Here is a 19,251-nt window from a genome sequence, read left to right as displayed (position 1 = left end):
AGTGTTAGATTTTGATTTTTGAATTTTGTTTAGTGATATAAAAACAAAGATGCTGTTCAAAATTTCAAATAATTCTATTAGTTTTGATGATATTATATTTTTAGTTGCCTTACTGTTGTGCATGGTCTGCCAGTTGTATATAATTATCGCACTAATAATAATAAAGAGTTAACCACTGCATATGGCGGTATCTTGGAAACAAAGTTATGGCATAAGGATAGTTTTCTAGGCAGATTTAAGGATAATATTTACTCAAATGTGAGAATATAATGAGAGTAAAAAATTGTACATTTGCACATTTCTTCCCAAGTTCAGTGTCAGAGGGTATAACCCATTTGCAACTTCCTCTGACTTATTCTCCAACTTGCAATGTTCTTGGTAATGTTTTCTTGGATCATGAATTCCTAGCTCCTTATCGTACGGACAACAAGGTCTCCTTGGATGCTCTTTCTGAAATTGAGGGTTTGAAATCTGTTTCTAATCATTTAAGATTAATTACCCATTCAAATACGGAAATTGATAAGACTAGCAACAAGTCTGTGTTAATTGAGTGTTGTGGTGCATGAATTTATAAAAGAGTATAATGAGAGAAAGTGCGAATTAGCAGAACCTAGGAAGAGACGAGAGAGATCAAATTTGAGGAGATAGCTGAGGAGAAGTTCAGATATTCGAGAATGCATCCTAGACTGAGAGTAAAACACAGTCTAGTGTTGGTTGAATTTGTGAGTAAAAGTGAGAGCAACACGTGCAATGTGGTCGATAATGAGTTTCTGATTGGTGAAAAAACGATTCTGAAAGGAATTTATCATGCTTTATTATGCTTATGCTAAAACTACTTACCTCTCAAGTAGTTGGGTGTGAATCTGCTATCCTTCATTCATTTTTCTTCTTGCATCTCATGTGAGGGAGATGAATGAAAGGAATACCATGGATCTTAAAAGGTCAAAGCATGGCTTTGCAGAGGTGTTGATTGATGTATCTGGTGTTTTGATTACTCCTATTGGTGTGGCCTTGGGAGACGTGTAAATTAGAGAGTGGATGACTCTGGTAGGTTGCTTGGCTACTAACACAGCTGCCGTATGCGCTTTAATTAATGAGGAGTGGATGTGTGCACTGATTATACAAACCCACCTTGCATTAGATAATATACTTAGGAAGGAAGGAGGCGTCTGCCTTGTGCTGAGGGTTCAAAAATGCTGCACCTTCACCCCTGATAATATCAAGCTTAATAAAGACAATATTGGTAAATCAACTAATATTTCACATTAGGCAAAGGCTCTTTAGGAACATGGGTTGAGGGCATCAGTTGGTGTGTGAAGGTTGGTGAAAACTTTGATAGTATTGGTTGGGGTGTTTATGGAAAAATACTAACCCCAATATGTATTATATCATTATGTATAATTGGTCTAATTCTATATCATTATGGATAGTTGGTCTTATTCTTTTGCTAAAATTTGTTTAGGTGATTTGTTTTAAAAGGGTGTAATTTGTGAGTGTGTTAAACTGCACCTGCTATGTCTACAAAGAAAAGATATGATGTTGAAATGGAAAAGATGGAGAACTTAAAAGCTTGTATGATGTGATTAAGACTTTGGAAGAATCGAGACACAAGACACAGAAGATGATAGAAACTGTGTTATAGATAAAGATCAGTGGGAATCTGATGATTGAATCAGAGGTGGGACTGAGAGAGAAGATTTTTATTTCTTAAAAACGTGTGCCTCACATTATTAGCATTTTTGCATTTAAATTAAAACACTGAACTTTGTACAACTGTGTGGCATATTGACAAGGGGATATCGGCATCAGAACGTCACTTTTAGTGACATTCTGGTGGCGATATGCTCTTCTCCATATTTACAAAGCAGCGTTAAGCCACGTTTTGTGGCTTAACCCGGCCTTGTTGTAAATAAGACCACTTTACATGCATCACTTAGCATGAAAGGGCGTGTAATGAGTGTTGCTGAGGGTTTTCCACCACAACCCCCATTGCTTTTGATTCTGCCTTAGATTTACTAGGAGGTGTAAATCTGAGGCAGTGCTAAACACTAACGCCATGAAGAGCAGGTGTTAGAATAACAAAACAAGGAGAAATACTTTTATTTCTCCAAATGTTTGCTTTCTCTATGTGTGCTGCATTCTGCAGCCCACATCGAAAGAGCAAAATGCAATGAATGATTGTTTATATGCTGCACTTAAACAATCAATAATAATAAAAATTGCTACTTCTATGTGTGCTACATTCTGTAGCAGTCATGGAAGTACTACATCGCCATTAGTGATTGTTTATGTGCAGGAAGGGACACAATCCAGCACATAAGCAATCATTCCCTGCAATGCAGACACCCTTGCACTACAGTGCCTACGTTGGTGCTAGGCAGCAACATTTAGCGCCAGCACTAGGGAAAAAACAGGGTTGTGCAGCATTCTTTTTTAATGCACTGCATTCCTGTGTTTTTCAAATGTGGGAGCGCGGCGCAGCCAAATTTGACGCAGCGCCACGCTCTGACAATTCTTTGTTAATATGCTCCTGTATTTTCTTGTGCTTAACTAAACTAGGACCGAACTAGGCTTAAACTTCATTTTGAATGTTCATGTAACCGTGATGAGTGGTTTCATTTCTTCTCATATCGCTTGTAACTAAACGTGCACTATTAAATACTCTGGGGTCCATTAGGATGGCGGGCGGACTTTGCCCGCCCGCCATCCCATTGGTAAACGGGACCACCTGCCATAAGGGCGGGGGTCCCGTGGGGGGCATTAGGATGTGCCTGCCACAGTGGCGGGCACATCCTGTATTTTCAGTATTGTGGCGGGCGGAGCCCTCTGCACCGCCCGCCACAATACAAAAATTGCTTTGCAGCATTTACGTAAACAAAGCGTCAGGCACCGCGCAGTGCCTGCCGCTTTGTATATGCAAATGTGGGGGGTATCACAGGTACCCCCCCGTGTGCATGCCCCTACCCGCCTTCACTCTGGGGGCCCGCAGGGGGCCCCCAGAGTGAAGACTGCCTGCCTTTCTGTGGCGGCATTGCCGCCACGGAAAGGCTTGCCAAAATGCCTCTCATGATATGGATGGCGGTGTGTGCTTGACACCGCCACCATATTAATCATTTTCCGCCCCGGCCGCAATGCAACCGGGGCGGAATAGTGGCGGGCGGTGTTTTGCTCCGCCCTGGTTCCCCCCGCCATTCTAATATGGCAGGGGGAATACAGGGGAGGATGGCGGGCGGATTGCCCCCGCCAGGTTGGCGGTGGCTACCGCCAGCCTGACGGGGCAATACGCCCGCCATCCTAATGGACCCCTCTGTGTTGAAATGCTCTTCTCGAAGAACTCCTTTAGAATGACAGTTCTAGGATTTTCCTGCTTGTGTCACTCTAGACCTCTTAATAATATGAGACTGTCATTATTTTTGGTGTAAATCGATTTGTACTGACACAGCCAATGACATTAGATCAAAAGGGGTTATATTAACAATAATTTGGGAATGGTGTTGGGGTGGTGTTAGATAATGCTGTATTACATTTTGTATTCTGATTTATCAATTTGATCACCTTGTGCTGATATCGTAATTTACACTGTGTATTTTGTTATATATGGACTCAATTTAGGAAATGAGCCAAGTCTGGTTTGCCTCAACTTAGAAACCGGACCATCGTCAGTCTGTCTCTTGCTTAAGTCTTAGAATTTTTTTTGGTTTGAAACTTAACTTCTTGTGAGACTCTTTGACGCATCTGACTGAGCCTCATGAAAATTCCTTATATTGATTTACCATATATTTTGACTAACTACTATTTTTGCTTTCTGTATTGCACTAATTATTAAACCTTCATTGGTTTCTGCCTTCCCAGATCCTGAGCCTTTATGAGTCTTTATGACTTATTATTTTCTGCCTATTTGCTGATGATTTTAGTTCTGTTAATACCACATTTCCTCATCCATTCTTGAGGATAACACTGCCCTGGATTCTGCAAATGTGCTTTATCTGGTATATATCAGAATATCAAAGATAGAGGTAACACCATCATGTACTTGACTGTGTACTGATCACAGAGTAAAACACGTGAACTTAGAGGAGGGAGGATTGAATTCTACTACGACAGAAGAGTCAAGCACCTGAACAGATCTGTTGAAGTCTTTGTTTCGACAGCAGGAGCTAAAAAGATGGCACATCCTTATGGGGTGGCTCCTCAAAGTAACTTGGAATACTGAAAGAGCTTTGAAATTGGATCAGCAGCTCCCAGAAAATGAAGATGAATTCCCAGACAGTGAAATCATTTATTGATTACAAGAGAAGGTCTGGGATGGGATAAACGTGCATTCGCCTCTGTCCCTTCTACTCTAGCACAACTATGAGGAGACAATGAAGGAATGCAGCAAGGGGAGGATTTAAGAATGTCTAAGTGTGAGGGAGAGTTTTAAGAAATCATAAAATAATATGGTTTTTAATGAAAGTGCAATGTTAACATGCAAACTTTGATGAAAGATATTGAGTTTAAAAATGTGACAAAATTCACATACCCACTATAGTGACAAGTACTAGGCCTCGAAGTGCCTAACGTAACACTGCTTGACAATATGACTTACTCAGAATGCTTAAACTCACACAAACTGTTGTTTCTTGATCAGGAGAGAATGTTATTAAAGAATGTAGATATCACTAAAATGTTTAACTCTTGACCTCTACATAGAAATGTTTTATAAAGTTTCATATATTTCTGCTGAATGTTTCTTCTTTAACCCCTTGACCGCGGTGAAAATTCCGCCGCGGTGCGGGTGATTTACGATGTGGGCGTGGTTCGGACGGCCCCCGGCCGTCCTCCACACACGCCCACCGTGACGTCAGACGGCCGCCGGCCGTCCGACGCATGGAAGGGGTTAAACAAAGCTCACTACTGCAAACAATTAGAAATGTGTTTTTAATGGGGAAATGAAGGATTCATACATGTAGAATCAGCAGTTAAACGTGATCCTGGCCTCTTCAACTAACTTGTATTTCCTTTTCAGTGAATGTTTGCTGAAAAATGTTTTCTTTCATTATATAGATGTTTCAACTTCTACATAGCTCATTGTTTAGCTATTAAATTTAAAAGATTAGAAGTGTATATGTATATGGAGAAAGTTCCTCTGAATATGAAACTGACCCATACTAAGCTATAGTCAATAAAAATAACACTGCTGTTTGAAGAACTAATGTATTCTCAGTGATAAGATGTGGTGTGATCTTGTTCCCAGGAGAGCATCGAACACTGATTGGTTGAAAGAAGACTGAAAAAACAATTGTAACTGACCTTCATAAATTGTGTTGTTTATATAAGTGCGTGTTCCTAGAGTAGGTAACCATACCGCTTGTTTAGTCACTTGACCCACCACTTCTTATTGATCATTTTGTCACACACTTTGTTATTTTTTGCTCTGAGAAACTACTGAGTTTCTTGAACCTCTTTTTATGGGAAGTTCTGCTTTAAAATTGTTGATCTATTTAGCTGATTTATTGCTGAAGCTTTATGTTTTATCCCACTCTCTGGAACTAGAACTCTTTATGGGTTCTGACTCACTCCTCTTCTTACATATTCAGAGATTAGGGATTATTAACTTTATGGAATGCGCTTAATTATTTATTGATTTATTTTAATAAGATTCTAATGACTGAAACTGGATGAATATATCTGGTGACCTAAAAAGATTATCTACTAAAAGAGTTTGATTAATAAAACCCTTTAGACTTACACCTAACTCCCTTTATTGACTAAAATATATATTAATGATTGTGATGATAATTTATCTCTAACAACAGCAAAGATCCATGTGGCCCCAGGAAAGTAAAGCGAGTGGACCTTAGCTTGGATGATGGTAAACCAGCAAATCATAACTTAAATTGATTCTCATTCCAGCAGGTTTGTAGAACAGACATGTTGAAAAAGAAGAAATCAAGCAGGCATCATCTGAGTGAGATCTTCTCCACGCACAAGTCAGTAGCACAGTCCAATCAACTATGCTTACGGTGAAGGTTCAGCAAGCAAGGACATGGGTGAAATGGATGTGAAGGCATTATAATAGGTGCTTCAAAACATTATTGCTGCATATAAAGATGGCTTGTGCATCTAAACACACTATACAGCCCAACGCAAACATGTAATAAACAATAGAGTGGTGTGTAAAACACGGCAAATGATAGGAAAGAAGAATAATCACCCAAATTACAATCAGACAAGAGGAATTTTTGGAACTTCAACAATGTAGAGCTGGGTCCAGTAGGAGGTGGTGTAACTTGAAATAGTGGAAGACAGGACTCGTCTTTTTTATTTGAATTTTAAATCTGGAAGTCCACTACTGGAGTTTGGTAGAGGTGTCTGGCAGGTAATGCAGTATTTGATTAAGGTTGTAACTTCCCATAAAGCTAGTTTAGAAACTGTAGTACATTTTATTTATTTCTCGGTGTTTAACATTTCCAAGACGCTGTTATGTAGACTAGTATTTTTGAACGGCCTACTTTCTATATGTTACTAACTCTAGATTGTTTAACCTTTTACTACTGTTTCCATGTTCTGAAATTAAGTTGTATTATGATGTGTCGGGGAGATCGCAAGGATGATTTTAATTTACAAATGAGAAGGAAGTAGCCGACGACCGGATTATTATAATTTCAGCATCAGATGGGGGCACAGACCTAAAGTCGATGTAGGCTTTTTGGATGGAACAAAACAACACAAACCTGATCAAAAGGCCAAAGGTGATTATAACAGCACTTCGGTGTCACAAGTGCCATGAAAAAATGTCAGGGTACTGCCCTGACTACTTGCTTATTAACAACCTGTGTAGCGAGACTAAAAAGTAAATGAGATATATATTCAGACCTAATGGTTCTATTGTTACCATATATCCATGAAGACTGGGACCAAAATGAAACAATTACTGCAGTTGCAGGAGCAGCCAGAAACTTGGACCTTCTGGGCCTCAGTTTGGTACTTGCCAAGATGAGTGTTCAATACAGAGGTACATTTAGCTTTTAAGAGGGTGCAGAGCAGGAATATCGACTGAGAAATATTGTGGGACATAAATATCGCCGCAAAAATATCGTGGGGAAGAAAAATCAACAAAAAATATATAGTTGACAAGAATATCAACTGACAGGTAAGTAATATTGATTACAAAAATATTGTTGTAATAAATATGGTTTACAAAAATATAGTTGACAAAAATATCGATTTACTAATGGTATGTATTTTAGTGTTTTTAATGAGAATTGTTTGTCATTTTATTATATGATTTTGAATTTTACTAGTTATTAATTTATTTTAAGTTTTATTCTGCATTTTTATTTCTGTAGCGGGTTGTGGGTTTATAGGGAAATAGGGTGGGAAGAAATGTAATTATATAGATTTAATTATTAATTTATAGTAGTTAATTTAGTTTTTTTAATTTTAATTTTGCATTTTTAGGTCTATACCGGGTTGTGGGTTTATAGGGGAATAGAGTGGGAAATAATGTATTTATATAAAATGTATTGAATAAGTAATGTGTTACTTGATTAATTAAAAATAGTTAATAATTAGTTGTTAATTAATTTCAATTAGTCAATTAATAACCTTGCTGCAGTGTCTGAGGAAGGGTGGAGTGGTAGGGAAGGCATGGTATTGTCTGGAATCATTTCTCCACGAGCGTAGTTTTCGTGTCGAGCAAGGGTCCCATAGGTCTAAGGCAATTAACCTGGATCAAGGGGTTCCACAAGGCTCTAGCCTGAGCCCTACCCTTTTTAATCTTTACGTGGCGCCTGTGGCGCTAATAACTGAGCAATATGGAGTGGAAGTGGTGACTTACGCAGATGATACGCAGCTGGTTGTGGCTTCGACACAGCCTGCTGAGCGCGCAGCCAGCAATTTTGCGTCTTGTCTCCAAGACCTTGCTGGCTGGATGGCCGATAATTGTCTCAGACTGAACGGTGATATAACGGAGGTGCTGATTGTGGGTATGACTCCGTCAGTCTGGACATCGGCCTGGTGGCCCCAGTCACTGGGTCCTTAACCTGTGCCTAAGGATCAAGTTAAAAATCTTGGAATCTGGATCGATTCTAAAATATCTTATGAGTATCACACCAGACGTGTGGCCGGAACTTGCTTCGGCATTCTGCGTAGTCTTAGAAAGACGCTGGATCTGCTCCCTGTTACAGCTAGGAAGGCCCTAGTCCATGCTTTGGTTACTTCCAGGCTAGACTATGGGAATGTCCTTTATTTGGGAGCTAATGTGAAATGTCTACAGAGACTACAATATATCCAGAATGCTGCCGACTGCCTGGTGTTGATGCTACCTAAAAGAGCTGCCTCAAAAAAAGCCTTGGAATCGCTGCACTGGCTGCCCATTAGGGAGCGTTTCCTGTTTAAAGCCCTCTGTGTTAGTCACAGGATTGCGCAGGGGAAAGGTCCTTGCTTCCTTCGCAATCTGCAAACATCGTACACTCCGATTCGGCTGCTGCGATCGCAAGGGGCTGGCATGATGCAGGTTACCAAAATTAGAAGGGCCAGAATGGGAGGAAGATCCTTCCGTTTTTTTGGCTGCCCGGCGCTGGAATGCCCTACCCCTTAAGCTTCGTATGGAAAACTCTGAGGTGGTTTTCCGTAAAGAACTAAACACCTATTTATTCCCTAGGAACTCGTTCCATTGGGGCAGGCTGGGGGAGGCTGTAACAGTTTGGTGGCTGGGGCCAATGACTAGTGCAGGGACACACTGGCTAGTGTAACCAGGCGCTGTATGAGCTCAGGATTATTAAGTAATTATGTTAATTATTTAATTACATTTAGGTGTGAGTTGTGGTGTTTATATGATTTTTCTTGATTAATTATTAAATATTTTTAAATTAATGACCATTCATTAATTAGTAATTATTCATTGTAATTGTGCAATTCATTTTAGGTGTGTGTTGTTGTGTTTATATGTGTAAATCATGTGAAAGGTGGTAAGTAGTTAATGTGTTATTGATTAATTAATAAAAACTTAATACATTACTTTTCAATAATTAATTAGTAATTATTAAATTTAATTGTGTAACTAATTTTAGGTGTGTGCTGTGGATGTTATAGTGTTAAATAGTGTGTAATTAATTATTTTTATTATCTTTGTTAATAGTTATATATTTAAATTTATATAATGATTATGTTAATATTGGAAATTAATTTTAATAAAAATGTTGATGGTTTTGTTTTTTTATTGTTTTGGGATCCAGCGCTTTCTCTACTGTTGCACTCACTGGAGTGGGAATACCAATTTTTACCCCTACTCTATCCAACGCTTTCCCTACTGTTGCACTCACTGGAGTGGGAATAGTAAATTTTACCCACCCGCTATCCAACGCTTTCCCTACTGTTGCACTCACTGGATTGAGAATAGTACATTTTACCCCTCCTTTATCCAGCGTTTTCCCTACTGTTGCACTCACTGGAGTTGAAATAGTAATTTTTACTCCTACGTTATCCAACGCTTTCCCTACTGTTGCACTCACTGGAGTGGGAATAGTAACTTTTACCCCTCCACTATCCCACGCTTTCCCTACTGTAGCACTCACTGGAGTTGGACTAGTATTATTTACCCCTCCGCTATCCAGCGCTTTCCCTACTGTTGCACTCACTGAAGTGGGAATAGTAATTTTTACCCCTACGCTATCCAACGCTTTCCCTACTGTTGCACTCATTGGAGGGGGAATAGTAATTTTTACCCCTACACTATCCAGCGCTTTCCCTACTGTTAACTCCCTGGAGTGGGAATAGTAAATGTTACCCCTACGCTATCCAGCGCTTTCCCTACTGTTGCATTCACTGGAGTGGGAATAGTAATTTTTACCCCTCCGCTATCCAACGCTTTCCCTACTGTTGCACTCACTGGAGTGGGAATAATAAATTGTACCCCTCTGCTATCCAGCGCTTTCCCTACTGTTGCACTCATTAGAGTGGGAGTAGTAATGTTTACCCCTACACTATCCAGCGCTTTCCCTACTGTTGCACTCATTGGAGTGGGAATAGTAATATTTACCCCCTCACTATCCAACTTTTTAACTACTAATGTTTTTATTTTGGTATTAAATGTATGTATTATTCTTTTTTAAACAGTTTAATGCGTTAATTAAATATAGACTGTTTTATTTTAAATTATTTATATATTTGTTTATTTTATTTTTAAATAATTAAAACAGTTTATAAATTAAATAAAGATAATAGTTAATAAAATGTATTTAAGTAAATATATGTATATGTTTATTGTTTATAAATATTAAATTACGTTTATTTGTTATAATTAGTTAAAATATATATTACATTTAATTTATTGTGTTGATAATATTAATATCATTTAATACATTTTATTTAAGTTATGTCATTTTTTTTAATCGATATTTTTTACATCTATATATTTTACATCAATATTTTTGAGTCAATATTATTGTACTTATCTGTTTAAGTATAGGGAGTCAATATTTTTGTTATCGATATTTTTACCTCGATATTTTTTTCATCGATATTTGTTACATTGATATTTAAACATGGAACCTGTAGGTGACCTTGGGGTAGAGTTTATTCTTGCAAAGTGTCCCCTTTTCACTGAAAATTGAAGTGTGATATGTTCTTTGGAAGGGGCCAGAATAAATACAATGGTGTTGCCCCTACACTATCCACATCAGGAATACCTGTGCTGCGAAATAGTTATGGTGTCAACCGCTCAATGTTGTGAGCAGGGCAAACTTCAATTAGGTCAGTGAAGATCTGCACCTTCCTCAGTCCCTTTAAAAAACAACTATGAAAATCAAAAGATCAGAAAGTGAAAATATTTCTAAAGCACTTCAAGTCAGGTGACCATCATGACACTAATGCTAGAAAAAGACAGAAGGCAATTAGATGCTTAGGAAATATTTTAGGGACTTTCAAGGCAGATTGAGTTCCGAGCAGAGATAAATGGAAATATAAGTCACAAATTTGCCTTGTGATATCTATCACCTACAGTAGGTTGATTATGCAGCAAAATATTTTCGTCTTAATATCAGAGTAAATGGAGAATGTAACAGTGTTTATAATACTCTATATGAAAAAGCAGTGGAAGAACATGTCAGATTGGCTGAAGACCAAACAGGACAAAAACTGATTGAGTACTGTAGGAAGTAGGGAGTGATATGCACAAAAATGGTGCATTATAGGTATACTAAATTTGAAAAGTCAAACAAACGTGTTTCTTGTTTATGGACTGCAAAATGCTGTACCTCTAAAGTTCTTTCCAAATCCCATGGAAGGACCAACTCCAGCCTCTGCTTGATGCTGGTTGTGTGATTTCTCTTTCATCACGTCATCATCGCTGGAAACCTCATCAGAATTTCTATTCTTTTTCTTCTTTTTCTTCTTATGTCGAGGTGGAAGCTTTTTAGGAAAACTGAACATTGGGAATATGACAAGGAGCATTGCCATGGCGCAAAGTAGAAATCCACTCCACCTAAACGGAAGAAACAAAAGCAGTGTAAAAAAAAAATAATTGAAGACTTGTACTTGTTGCATTGAGCTTGCTATGCACAGTGACAAAGAACTACCTCCATCTTGTGTCTGCTGTGTTGTGGGTAAGCATCCACATATCCTTACAAGTTGCATGTCTAAGTTGTGGTTATAAACAGAGTGACTTTATTTCTCATCTGTGTATACAGTACTTTTACTGAGACAAGCTAATAAAACCAACTAGGTAGGCACAACTAGTCTGCTGTTATTCTTACCCATTTATAGTTTAGTAACACGTTGAAAAGTTTTTCGTAGCATTTTAAAACACAAAGTTGCAAGTTAATGTCTGAGAAGGTACCACTTGGTGGGATAACCTTCATCACAATCCACCGGAGAGAAAGGATTGCATTAAGCCCTAAGAACATACCCTTCGTGCCCCATGGGAGGAGAATGGAGGAGAATGGAGGAGACCCCTTTTGTCACACTTGCCTCACGGTGCGTCTCCCGTGTTTGCACCTAGGTGAATCCTTCTGTCCTCCCCGATCGGGGAGTGTTACAAAGGTCATCCCACCAAGTGGTACCTTCTCACCACAAAATTGGTAAGAACGGCAGAAACATGCTAACCACCTTCACTACGGTGAGGGGACAATAAATCCCCCCATCTCACCGTCCACCTTTTTAATGCCATATAGCTACCCGTCCTATTAAAATTTATTTGGTAACTGTAATGGTTTTTAATTCACTCACTTTTCACTTAGTTTAGTAGTGCATCCCTGTCGTCAGGGGAAGGCCCGCCCTCTACCAAACCGAGTTTCTAGAGGGTGAGGACTGCCGATGATGAAGGAGGACACCTGGTGGTGTTTGAGGCCAGTCTTTCACTTTTTGTGAGATGTCCACACTCGCAATTCAGTTTTAGAGTACCTTTGGTCACTGTACTGGGAGCGGCCCCATTTGTGTTGAACATTTCGTGTTGGAGGCTGGCCTGGTCCTAGCGCCCTGCGCCTCTAGTTCCCTCCCCCAGTATTCCCCTGTGGTTAGTTTGATTTCATTGGGGGGACATAAAGTAATTTCTTCAATGGCCCTTGCACCCCAGGGCTGTTGGAGGGGGTTAATCACAGCGGAAAAAGAGTAGTCTTTGCTGTAATTAACCCAAAGGTCCACCTGCATTTACTTGCGGCGGGCGAACTGCATTGGCAGTGAGGATATTCCGTTGTCGTTGTAACAGAGTATCCTTACTGCCAAAAATTTAAATGGCCTATAGTATCAGTGGGAAATTCCTCACTTGCACATCGGCATCCTTGTTTTTGCGTTTAAAAATGTATTATGGTAAGCGTAAGTGAAATGTGACTTTTTCAGTCGAAAATTTAAAATGTAACGTTCCCTCTCTCTGCCCCCATTACAAAAGTGGACTTTTAATATAGTGCACAAGTTTTCTCCTTAGGCAAAAATAATAAGAAGATGCATTTTTTTCTTAGATTTGCTTGGGAAGTATTCCCATTTATACCAGGTTAACATGAGAAAGAATGGGAATTAATGTTTTGCGTTTTGTGAATTATCAAAATGCCTTTGTAATCACCTACTTTGTGGGTGTAAATACTAACTTACTTAGTCTGCCTTTGGGCATTCCATGAATATCCTGTTGTGTATTCCTGCTTTGTCTTAATTTAAGTGTAGTGTATTGCTTAATCTAAGTGTGAGTAATTTACACCTAACATATGTAACCTTACTAAATATTTCACTTGTGAATCAGGTATATTTTACTCGTGTGGAAATTAATCACTTATAGTATCCTAAAGACATTCAGTAGAAAGTCCTGACTTTCTATAAATTACCTATTAAGAATGTTTATGACTTTTTATCAACCAATTTTAACAAGTCTGAATTCTTATCAAAGTAAAACGTAAAAATTGGAATTATTAAACTTCCCAAAAATATTTGGGATTCAATGTCCCTTCTTGAAAAAAACTTCCCTGCAGATAATGGCACCTCCAAAGGGACGTGAAGAGAAAGCCCCCCTATTCTCACTGGGTCAAACATTATGCTTTTATTTCATCAACCCATACCATATGGTACATACGTTTGAAAATGTTATGTACTCACTCTGTTATACTGCTCCGTAGTGGGATGTAAATGGTACAACAGGAGAATTTTCATAACAGCAGGGTCACCCATTACCTCTGCATTAGTTGATACCTTTCTGTATGCTGCAGTTACTTCCTGCTTCTGTTCTGGTCCTAATATTTACTGCTGCTACCCCATGTGTACTTTAATGCGCTAATTTCATTCTGCCAATGTCGATGGACTAGCAACAGGAGTTACTGTCTTTATTGGGCTTAGAGGCCTCCCGGGAACACCCTGCTGAAAGCAGTTGATGTGTTTGTGAGAAATACAAGGATGTTGAATGAAACATAAACACAACGGGGCAGATTTACAAGCCACTTGCAACACTTTTGCGCCACTGTTGTGCCACTTTTGTGAGGCAGAGGCGGGTAAAAAATGTGGCCAATTTACAACGTGGCGCATCTAGGGAGATGCGTCATGTTGTAAAACCCTGTGTCACACTATACCTGCATCAGGTATAATGTATGCTAGGTGGGTGTTCCCACGCAGGAAAGCCTCATAAATGTGATGCAGTGAAATCTACAAGATTTCACTGCGTCACTTCTACGACGCCACTGTGTCAAAAATGAGTGAGGCAGTGTATTGAGAATAAGCCTCCAAATGCATTGCTGGAGTTGCGTCATGCTTGCCACACGACTCCAGCAACGCATGACTTTAACCCCAAAAGATGAGTCAGAATTTCTGACACATCTGTCATTCCTTGCGCCTTGCGCCGTATTGTAAATGCAGCGCATCCACGGTTTCTTGTAAATCTGCCCCTAAATTTCTCAGCAAAATGTCTACAATAGCCTCTCACACATCACCTACATTAAAAATAAACTAAAGGAAAACGGTGGTTAAAACAATCTGTTTAAGAATTATTAAAGGTCATCAGGCAAAGACTCTGCAGATTAGAGCTGGCTCTATCAGGGGGCCTCCTGCAGGACCGGACTGGAAACCACAAACGGCCCTGGCAAAGTGCTCGGACGCCCCCCCCACCTCCCCCCCACCCCCCTCCCCACTCGAGGGGGTTGGAGGTGCCGCCGAGCTCTTTGCCAGGGCCGGTTTTCGGCCGTTTTTGTTACAGGGCCGATTTTGCAGCTATGCTGCAAAAACGGCCCTGTAACAAAACCGGCCCCCACCCGTGCGGACCAACGGGGGATTGCACATTGCCCGCTATGGCCAGTCCGGCCCTGGCCTCCTGAAAGGCTGGGGCCCTGGGCCAGATCCCACTTAGCCTATTCCTTAAAGCGTCTCTGCCAATATCTCTGGTTCCTCCCTTCCCTCCTGGGCTGAGGGTTCTGTTTGTAGGTAATACATTGATGATGTAACAAGTTGTTTTCGCCTTTAGGATGTAGTAACTGCAGTCTGGACTGTACCAAGCTCTATTTCTGCTGGGGAGATGAGCGAGCTACTGATAATTTTATTGTTTCAATATCAAAATAATTTAAAGTTTTAGACTTTACTGTTACCAGTTTCCGATGAAGCGGGGATCACTCTGGTCAATATTGACAGACGTTCTTGGGTCCACGTAGAAACCAATGAGGACTCCTCCCAACAAGTATCCTGCCGCCGGACCGAGGGCTCCCATTACATACATGATTGCTGAGGAAATACAATTAAAAATAGTTCTTAACAGATGGAAAGAAAATTTACAAAAGCAATCATGTATTTTCTGTGTATACTTTGCAATCGATATTTTGCGGTTTTTGCCACCATTACAGGGTAAAACTGTGATTGTACGTGCAATGGCTTCGAAGTACATGGTAGATTATTCACACAACACGTCTTCACAGCAAAACTATCTACTGACCAGACATATCTCCTGAGTGCCCCCTCACACCCAGGATCGGACTGAAACAGATAACGGACTCGGGCATCAAGTTAAAAGTGGCCCACGTTAGGGAATAAAATAGCAAAAAAGTTTTGAACTTATAAAGAAATGCTCTTCATAGGTGTGGGAGACTACATGCATTTGTGCTTGCTGAAGGAACTTTTTGTGGTAATATTAGGGAAATCAAAATAAAAACGCGCCCAACAGGCCATAAAACAGGCCCACAAACAGTCAAAAAACCTGCTTAAACACTGATCTATGAGACTAGCCCTTCAGGGTACTGCCAAATTGCCCGATAGACCAGTCCGACCCTGCACCTACCAGAAAATCAATGTATTGCTCTACAATGCTCTATTGAGGCTTGCGCTATAAAAGCCTACATACAAAACAAAACAACAAAACTCTTTATTAAAGTATTATCACAGTGTGGACACATCCGGAAATACTGGGGTCCCATTAAAGCATAATGCACCCATGGGGGATCATGCCATTAAAAGTTTCGCTTCAAAATTGATTTGAGCGGAAGCAGAAGTTACAGTTCGATTGGGTATTACAAGAAATGTGGTAGTAATTCCTACTCTGAGATTTCCACAGACGCACTTTGCCAGGTAAAAGTTTGGAGAATGAGCCCACAAAAACATCCTGGAATGCCATCCAGGAAACTGATGGGGAAACACTGATTTCTCCTGCCCATTCTGTATCGGCTCGGTAATATGACATCCGGTCATTACTGCTTCTGTGGTAAGGATAGAGGACGGTCTATTACTGATGACGTTTGCCCGTACCAGCATTAGGTGAAAGGCTGAAGCAATAAAGTGGCCAGAACCATGCCTAGGAGGCCGTTATTAGGGTGGTGTTATTATATAAGGTGTTATTAATGTTATGAGCAGAAGAAGAGTCGCTGTCATGCTGTCTTGGCTGGACTGAAGCAGAAGCAAACATGGGTGCTCTTAAGAGCACCACGTGTGTCTTTTGTTAACAGCGGGCTGTGGTGGTCACTGCTAAAAGGCCATTGTAGTCTTGACATGCATAGTATGTCGCTTAATTTGCAGTGTGCTCTTTTATCGGCCTACAATTGTGGGCACTACATAGGGGAACTTTTTAACACAGGAAATGGTTCTACTCTGTAAGAACTGCAGGACCTATACCTGTGGGTGATCATTCTTTAAGCTTTTTTTTGTTTACAAGAGGTTTCTCAAGGACAGTGCATGAGCTGTCCTTCAGTTTTCAGACGAAACCTGAAAAAGCTCTTTGCAGAGCTAGACTGACAGTCCTTGTGTTCCTAGTACATTTCCCCAAGCAGGGCCGACTTTAGCGCTCGCGGCGCCCAGTGCGATAATCTTTTTTTTTGGGTGCGCCCCATAACCTCCTCCTCAGATTCCCTCACCACCACCCGGCAAAAGTGCCCATCATCTCTCCAGAGCCCCTCTCTCACATACATTTAATTTGTTTTAAAGCGCTGGTAAAGGCTATCCGCATAAAATACAAATATGTTCTGTGCAGCAGGCATATTAACCCTCTGTGATACTTTAGGGCGAATCAAAACTGCCACTAGCAGGAACATTAATTACAAGAGTTATTTTGACATTTTTATTGCTGCCTGAAAGCTGGACGCACAGGTAACTCTGCAGCAGGTGATTTTAAATTATAAGTTATTGCTAAACACAGCTTCTCCCATCCGAGCTCTGTGCCCATCCTCTAGGTCAGCGCCGGGCGGGCCGCAACTGTTACACAGCTAAAGCTTGTCCCAAGTATCTTCAATTAGGTTCAACCATGACCATTTGAACATGGTATTGTTTATGAGAGGTCTCTGCCAGTCAAGAAAACTCACACTCAGAGGGAGAGGAATGACTAAATAGCAGTGGCAGCCGGCTTGTACAGAGGGTGGTGAGGCAGGGACGATGTGGGAGGGTTGCAAAATAAATAAATAAAAATAAAATCACTTACCTTCTTAGCAGGGCATCCTCCTCCCTCTGGTGACTTCCAGGAAGCTCCCACAGCAGGAATCTGCCCTACCCAATCCTGGCGCTGTTTTTACAGCATGAAAGCAGCCCCGGGATTGGAAGGAGTGGCCTCTCTCAGCTAGGAGCGGCTCTTCCATGTGGGCAGAGAAGCGTTGCAGCCCTGGGATTTGAGGGAGTGGCCTCTCTCAGCTAGGGGCGGCTCCTCCATGTGGGCAGAGAAGCGTTGCCCCACTGCTTTCTCGCAGTGCGAGAAGCAGAAACACAAAATGGTATTTATACCATTTTATGTTTCTGCTTCTCACACTGTGAGACAGCAGAAGGGTTTGATTGGGGGCGGGCGGGTGGGCGGGCGGTCCTGCTCTAGGGCAGGGAAGGAGTGGCTTGCCCACTGTTGAGGGTGCGGACTTACTGCAATCATGCGCACTCTGTCTTTTCTCCATGTAGGTTGCATACAGCCTACATCGAGAAATGGACTCCCCATAGACGCCTGGCTGGTCAGTGTCCCCGCCAAACACAATGCTGCCATTGCAGCATTTTGATTGTCTTAGGGGAGGGGAGGGAGGATTTCTACTTCCGGGAGAGGAGCAGATACGACGCGGGACCGGATCTGCAAAGGTAGTTGACTTTTTAATTTTTTTTATTAAACCTCCCCCCCACCCTGCACAACCCCTCACCCTGCGTGACCCTCCCCCCCCCCCCCCCCACCCCCCACCCACGAGTTATGCAAGCTGCGACTGCTCTCAGAGCTCTTAATAGCACTGGAGGGCTGTGCTTTCGCTAACCTAGCTGTTTAAGACAGCTAGGTTAGAGAACTTTAAAATGAGCATGTCTGGCTGGCTGTCCCAAGACTGCCGGCCAAAGAGACATGCGCATTTTAAAGCACCCAGCTCCCTGCTGCTGCCGCTCGGCAGCGCTGTCCCCACCCCATCCTGACACTTAGTCCAGGATGAGTTGCTGAAAAATAAAACAGTAATAAATAAACTTAATTACCGTTTTATTTTTCAGTTCTGAGGCTTGCCGGGCGACGCTGCTCCACTCAAACGGAGGAGCCACCCGTGACTTTCCTAAATCAAAGGGAACGGGAAGCAATATATCTTTTTATAAGCCTGGAGCTAGCAAGTTGCCTACACTGCCGCTGGAGCCTCACTTCTAGTAGTAAGATTTAGACTCAACATACTGACAAGGACAGGTAAATCATAAAGCCATTAAAAGCAGCATTTATCATGCTGAATATTTATTTAAATGCATTTTTGAAATGTAAAGCAGTATATATAAAACCAGAAGGCATGCTTCTTTTCTGCAAAAGTTTCTGGATCAAGAACACCAGCAGAAATATCTAAACACGTGTGTTTTACTAATTTGCATTGTATTCATAAATACATTCTTTTGTTGGAGCCCTTCCTAGAACCAAATGCCTAGGAAACCTGTCAGTCATCCAATATTATGACAGATGGTGAAAGAGAGAAGTTGAAACATGCCTTTGTAATAACAACAAGAGTTCTTCAAAGCGTTTCAAAAATAAAACATAAAGAGGTGAAAAGGAAGAGATGTATCCCGTGGAATCAAAGTGTTGCAGAAGGCTCCTTTTGTTGGAGAACATAAAGGTGACCCAGCGGCTGGATGTCAATGCCAACGCTTTTCACATAACTTCATAGAAAGGAAACGAAAGTCTAGCTTTCAAGTGTGGCAGCTTAAAAATAGCACTGTGAATCCAGGAAATGGCATGGTTTAACGCTTACGCCCTCATTCCAGGTATTGCATTAATACTGACTAGGGGATGCATAGGTTTTTGTGCCCCAATCTGGTTTAAAAACGATGTGCAAGTACTGCAAAGACCAGACTGTTGTTCTTCCTCACACATTTCACCAGGTAAACACTTTCAAAATCTGC

The 19,251-nt window shown here is 40.9% G+C and overlaps 1 protein-coding gene across 1 annotated transcript in view; it reads right to left on the bottom strand.

Moving 5' to 3' along the window:
- The window catches only part of SLCO5A1 (solute carrier organic anion transporter family member 5A1), a 373,416-nt gene that overhangs the window by 107,908 nt on the left and 246,257 nt on the right, over positions 1-19,251 (bottom strand). Inside the window, exons 3-4 of the mRNA XM_078687177.1 lie at positions 15,036-15,168; positions 11,241-11,467 (exon numbers count right to left, since the gene is read on the bottom strand). Of these exons, the coding sequence (XP_078543303.1) occupies positions 11,241-11,467; positions 15,036-15,168 (360 nt within the window). The remainder of the gene's footprint in view (positions 1-11,240; positions 11,468-15,035; positions 15,169-19,251) is intronic.

The sequence above is a fragment of the Lissotriton helveticus genome, chromosome 4_1 (assembly GCF_964261635.1).
Source record: "Lissotriton helveticus chromosome 4_1, aLisHel1.1, whole genome shotgun sequence".
NCBI lineage: Eukaryota > Metazoa > Chordata > Amphibia > Caudata > Salamandridae > Lissotriton > Lissotriton helveticus.
The sequence above is the reverse complement of the archived record's forward strand: the minus strand, read 5'-3'. Positions and strand labels throughout refer to the sequence as shown.